Source organism: Hylaeus volcanicus, chromosome 7 (genome assembly GCF_026283585.1).
Source record: "Hylaeus volcanicus isolate JK05 chromosome 7, UHH_iyHylVolc1.0_haploid, whole genome shotgun sequence".
Taxonomy (NCBI): Eukaryota; Metazoa; Arthropoda; class Insecta; order Hymenoptera; family Colletidae; genus Hylaeus; species Hylaeus volcanicus.
The window spans coordinates 5814032-5819238 of record NC_071982.1 but is presented as its reverse complement, the minus strand read 5'-3'; the positions used below and the strand labels follow the sequence as shown (position 1 = coordinate 5819238).

Genomic DNA, 5207 nt, shown 5'->3' with positions numbered 1-5207 from the left:
ACCCCTAAATAACTGCAAGCAATAACCTCCTACCTAACATGCGACATCAAAACCAGAAAAATTAAATCCTGATTAAATCATCCCCGAAATTCTACTCTGATATTTGCCCCCACGCGAAGGAGCCATCAGGCCTAAGTGTACCCTCAAACAACGAGGCCCACACAGCTGATCAGAGAGCCAAGACAAACCGGAAATAGTGGTACCAGCGACAATGGGATGGAGACGAATTCCCCACAGAAGGAAAAAGACACTGTGTGTGTGCACACTGCCAAGAGGAGAGGGGCGTAATGCCTTAGCAAAGCAGCTTGTTCCTCGCATTCCTTCTCGCGGTGCTTGTCGCGTTCTCGTCCCGTGCATTATATACGACTAAACTCGGCGGTCTCAAGTTCCTGAGAACCGAACCCACGGGGACTCATAACACCGTCGATCCCATACCCTGTGCCGCACCTTCTTTCCCTGCGATCCTCGCCGCCTAAATAGAGAGTCCACCGTCGCCCATTCAGCGTTTTTTTTTTTATTCCATTCGACACGGGGGCTAAGCCTCTACATCGTCATTACGTCACGATATTGAGTTACGCCCTCGTCGATGCCTCATTCCTGGATTCCTCAGTTCTCGACAATTCCATAGTACTTTAGGTACCGAGGCTGCGAGTTAAGATAGGAACTAAAAGAAAGGCGATATGCCGAGGCTAAACAGTGAAGGTTAGATCCACTTGAAGGAGACTTACCTGTTTTATTTTTTTGGAGAATTGAGAATTGTAACTTCTTACACGAAATTAAAATTTTTATTTAATAGTTTTTCGATGTTTCTTTCAGAGATATTGACAAACATATAAAAATCTTGCTGTAGTTTGCAAATGTGAAGTTACTGTTCAGTTACTGAAAGATACTCTGAAAATGGTATGATAGTTCCGTGATAACCAAATGCAATTTTGTTGTTTTTTTATTGGCACGATTCACCGGACGAAACGAACTTGTATGTATCATGCGAACTCTGCGATTTCTCTTTCGGGTAGGCACACGAACGCGCAGCCACCTAGCGGTTGGGAGCGGTAGTTAGGGAGTACCGAGTATAACCCAGAGCGTTCAATTAGTACGATAATGATAACTTATTTGCATTTTGATCTAAATTGAAAAAATTCACATGAAAATCCGTGTGTTCCATAAGGGTCCTCGTTAAAATTTCCAAATTTTAATATAAGTTTTCGTAAAACTGATCAATTTAAATTGAATCAAAGAACAAGGAAGTGAAGTTTCCTTAAAACTCTCCGCTAAATAAATCTACGAAACGGTTTCCTTAAACACGAGTCGACTTCCGGTCGAGAGCGTCGACGAAGTCATTCGGGACCTCTGCGAATCGAGATCTTATCCTATCTTCACGGATTCCTGCGGTTAAAACGGTTCGAGGCTTCCGGGGGTATAAACTGTGTCCTTCTTGGAAGAGGTTTCTCGATTTCTATCGGGTGTTCCAGCTTTCTCAGGGGGAGTGAACGCTGCCATTCAAGTGTTCCGAGACGAACATACACGTATCGCGCGATTCCTTGTTAGAGTCAGCTGCGGATACCGCGAAATGGTGTCGCCTGATCAACAATCTGAACAGTCTGCACCACCTCCCATCCCAGATGTTCGTTCTGTTCCTCGCACGACCAATTCGGACCTGCAACTGGTGATCAATGATTCCTCACGCAGGGACATTAAACGCGTTGTATCACGTGCAATTCCATGGCACCTGTTGCGACTGTTAGCCACCATCCTTAGACAGATGGGACGAAAGTTTATCTTGGGAGTCATCTGGTTGACCTGAGAATTCGGATTGGCACTTGCCATTTGCATATGGCGGTTAAAAATTATCGGGATTAGCCGACGAACCCTCGCTGTGGACGTTTACAACACGAGTTATACAAAATAGAGCTCCCAAGAAATATCTTATCTTGCTATTATATAAAGAGACGTTTGTTTGTACGTATTGGGTTGTCCGGAAAGTTCATGCCTATTTTTAAGAAAAATTCAAAGGCATATTTAAATTTTGATGTATATTTGTTGAGTTATATATGTACCATTTTGTTCCACACCTTTCCACCTGTTAAGGAATGTACATATGTTATTTGTTTTCAGCCATTCCGATATATTCAGACCTACTAAAAATCGGCATGGACTTTCCACACAGCCCAATACACAAAAATTTCCAAAACTACTTGACCGATTGATTCCAAATCTTAATAGTAGCTTCCTTGCTTTATCTGGAGTAACATAGGCTATGTTGTTTTAAGAAAAATGATATTACATTCGCGTAGAAATATGTAAGAATATGTTGAGCAGTGAGCGCTCTGAGCTATGCCCGCTACTCCCTAACTACCGCTCCCAACCGCTAGGTGGCTGCGCGTTCGTGTTCCTACCCGAAAGAGAAATCGCAGAGTTCGCAGGGTATATACAAGTTTGTTTCAGCCGGTGAATCGTCTCAAAAGGAAGCAACAAAAGATGTTGCATATTCCGAAGTTATGTAATATCACATTACAGTGAATCCAGATTACTAATAATTCATTAAAATCTTAAACTCTGGAAGTATTATTAATACGATCTTTACTTTCAATATTTCTTTATATTCTCGCATATCGTGTGCATTTTATAGTTTCTCGCAGATTCAAATTTCCTCTAAATGCATAAAGATCCGCATATTAATCATTATCGTATTAATTGAACTTCCTGATAGCGAACCCCTCGTGCTAATGCAATTATAGATTTAGATATAGAATTAGATAAGTCGGTTAATGGTCGATTAATGGTTTTCGATTCTGCGCGAAGAAATCGGCGTGCCCCATACGCGAGCAGGCGTAATCCGTTGCAAACGAGCGATAGTATTACGTTTCGTAGCAAAGTTTCCTGGTGGTCCACTTGTCAAGCATCGCACCTGCCTTCCTAACCACTTAATGCCAACGCTAATGACCATTCATGGATCGTTGGGTGCACGACATGTGGGTAGTAAGGTGGAACGCTGTTTATTTTCCGTGCTTGATATGTTCTCTTTCCCTTCCCATGGGGGTAATCGCGGCAGAAAGGTACCTAATCTGCATATAATCGAAGATACACGAGGGGGAGTGGCTGTCGAAACAATGCACCTGGGTAACTCGTTCGCTTTTCAAATAAAAAAAGAATTTCTTTCGAAAGCGCGCGAAGACCGAGGAACAAGTCCCAAGGACATTTCAAGGTCGATATAATTTTTGATTATATTAAAGAGACCAGAAAGTAATGTCGTCTCTGCGAATGTTAATACTTGTTCTTCATTTATTCAGATATAAATCAATTTTTATGCAGACTTGATGCAGAATTGATTTTTATCAATTGCAAAAGGTTATTGACAAGGGACCAATTACATAATTGTTTGAAATTAAGAAGTTGTTAAAATTGTATTTGTTTGAATTCGATATAAGGATACATCATCACTTTTCGGTTCTCATTTTGCCCATAGATATTTTTGGAGTGATGAATTAGAAAGCAAAATTCCAAAGTCGACCTACTTTCGTCCCTTAATCAAAGATGTAGGGGCGAATTTATGCGAAGCTCATTACGACCTCGTTCCATCATCGCGGAGGCCATTAGCAATGTACAAATTAATCAGGCTACCATCGCAAAGGACGTTGCCGGTTTAAGGTCGTTCACATGGCTCCCCGTTCATGGGAATTAATTTTGCTCCGCGCTTCTGTGTATCGATTTGCTCTCAAAGGACGATGAATAATGTAAGAAAAATATTAGCATTCATAGCGTTCCTGTGCTCCCAAATTAAAAACGCAAAACATTCGATCTCCTCTCTAACTTATCGATCCAACTTATTGATCTAACCAAATTGATTAGATTCATCAAATTGTACGCAACTGCCTTTTCGACCTCGATGAAGCGAAACAAATTTCTTTAGTTTAAATTTAAAGAATGGTAGCAAAACACTTTTCCATTCTTTTTCACTCTTTTTGCCTTGGTAATTAAAAGATGGCCGGCGAAGAGGGGCAAAGTCAACTAACGAGACGTATTGTTTCATTTGCAATAAAATTTGCAAGCTCATCTGCCAAAGGGCGACGACTCACTTTAAACTTTGTTCACTCTAAACTTTGTTAATTGCACTGAACATGTTGCATCGGCGTTGTCACGATATGAAATTGATATTAAATATTAAATTGGTGGGGGGAGGGGAATTGATTTCTATTTGCATTTGCACGTAAAATATTCTTGGATGTTATATTAAGCAAATGCAAACTTCTATAATTTTTTTGGTAGAGAGTGGGGTTTCAGGGGCCCCTATTAATTTTTATTTTGTAAAGTGACAGCCATCGCGACGTTATAAATGGGTCAACGTCGACTAACGAGGGGTATTGTTTAATTTGCAGATGCGACTGTGATCACCAGCGACGGCCTTCAAGGCTACGACCCCCAGTTCATGGTCGGCTGTTACTTTCCCGCGGAATTTCAGGGTGAGTTCATGACACAGGTGAGCGGAAAGGAAGCCAGCGATACGAACGGCGAGCCCATTCAATACTCCTCCATCAACATCACATTCAACGCCATACCCGTGTGGGGCTACTGCCACAGGAGGGTCGGCGATAACGTGTTGCTAATGGACAGGTCGGTTGAAATTACGAATAATTCATTTGACCGTGATTTTATCTAATTCCGGTGTCTCTCCGCGAACAGACGATGCCGATTCACTGGAAACTTTGTTAATTCCACTCAACATGTTGCATTGGCATTACCGAACCAGCTATTTCAAATTTGGGGAGTGGATTCATTGAATTTTTAGTTGAAAATTATTCACAGCGTGATAGTGTCCAACAAAGAACTAAGTCTAAACCTGCTCAGACAGTATTTCTGTGTAGACAGTATATGCATTAACAATATTCCACCAAACTGACTCAGACAGTATGTATATTAACGGCGCTCAATATCGCCGCCTTCTTCAAAAACTACCCCAAACATACTCAGACAGTATTTCCACGTAGACAGTATTACATGTATACATTAGCACTACTCAATATCGGCGCGACCACCAAATATTATCCCAAACCTACTCAGACAGTATTTCCTTGTAGACAGTATGCACATTAACAGTATTCCACCAAACCAACTCAGACAGTATGCACATTAACGGTGTCCAATATTGCCGTCTTCTTCAAGAACTGGCCCAAACATACTCAGACAGTATTTCCACGTAGACAGTATGC

The 5207-nt window shown here is 41.4% G+C and overlaps 1 protein-coding gene across 2 annotated transcripts in view; it reads left to right on the top strand.

Annotated features, from left to right (window-relative positions):
- LOC128880141 (uncharacterized) overlaps nucleotides 1–5207 on the top strand; it is a 40485-nt gene that overhangs the window by 31631 nt on the left and 3647 nt on the right. For both annotated transcript variants that reach the window (XM_054129882.1, XM_054129883.1), the window contains one exon: nucleotides 4377–4611. In XM_054129882.1, the coding sequence (XP_053985857.1) occupies nucleotides 4377–4611 (235 nt within the window). The remainder of the gene's footprint in view (nucleotides 1–4376; nucleotides 4612–5207) is intronic.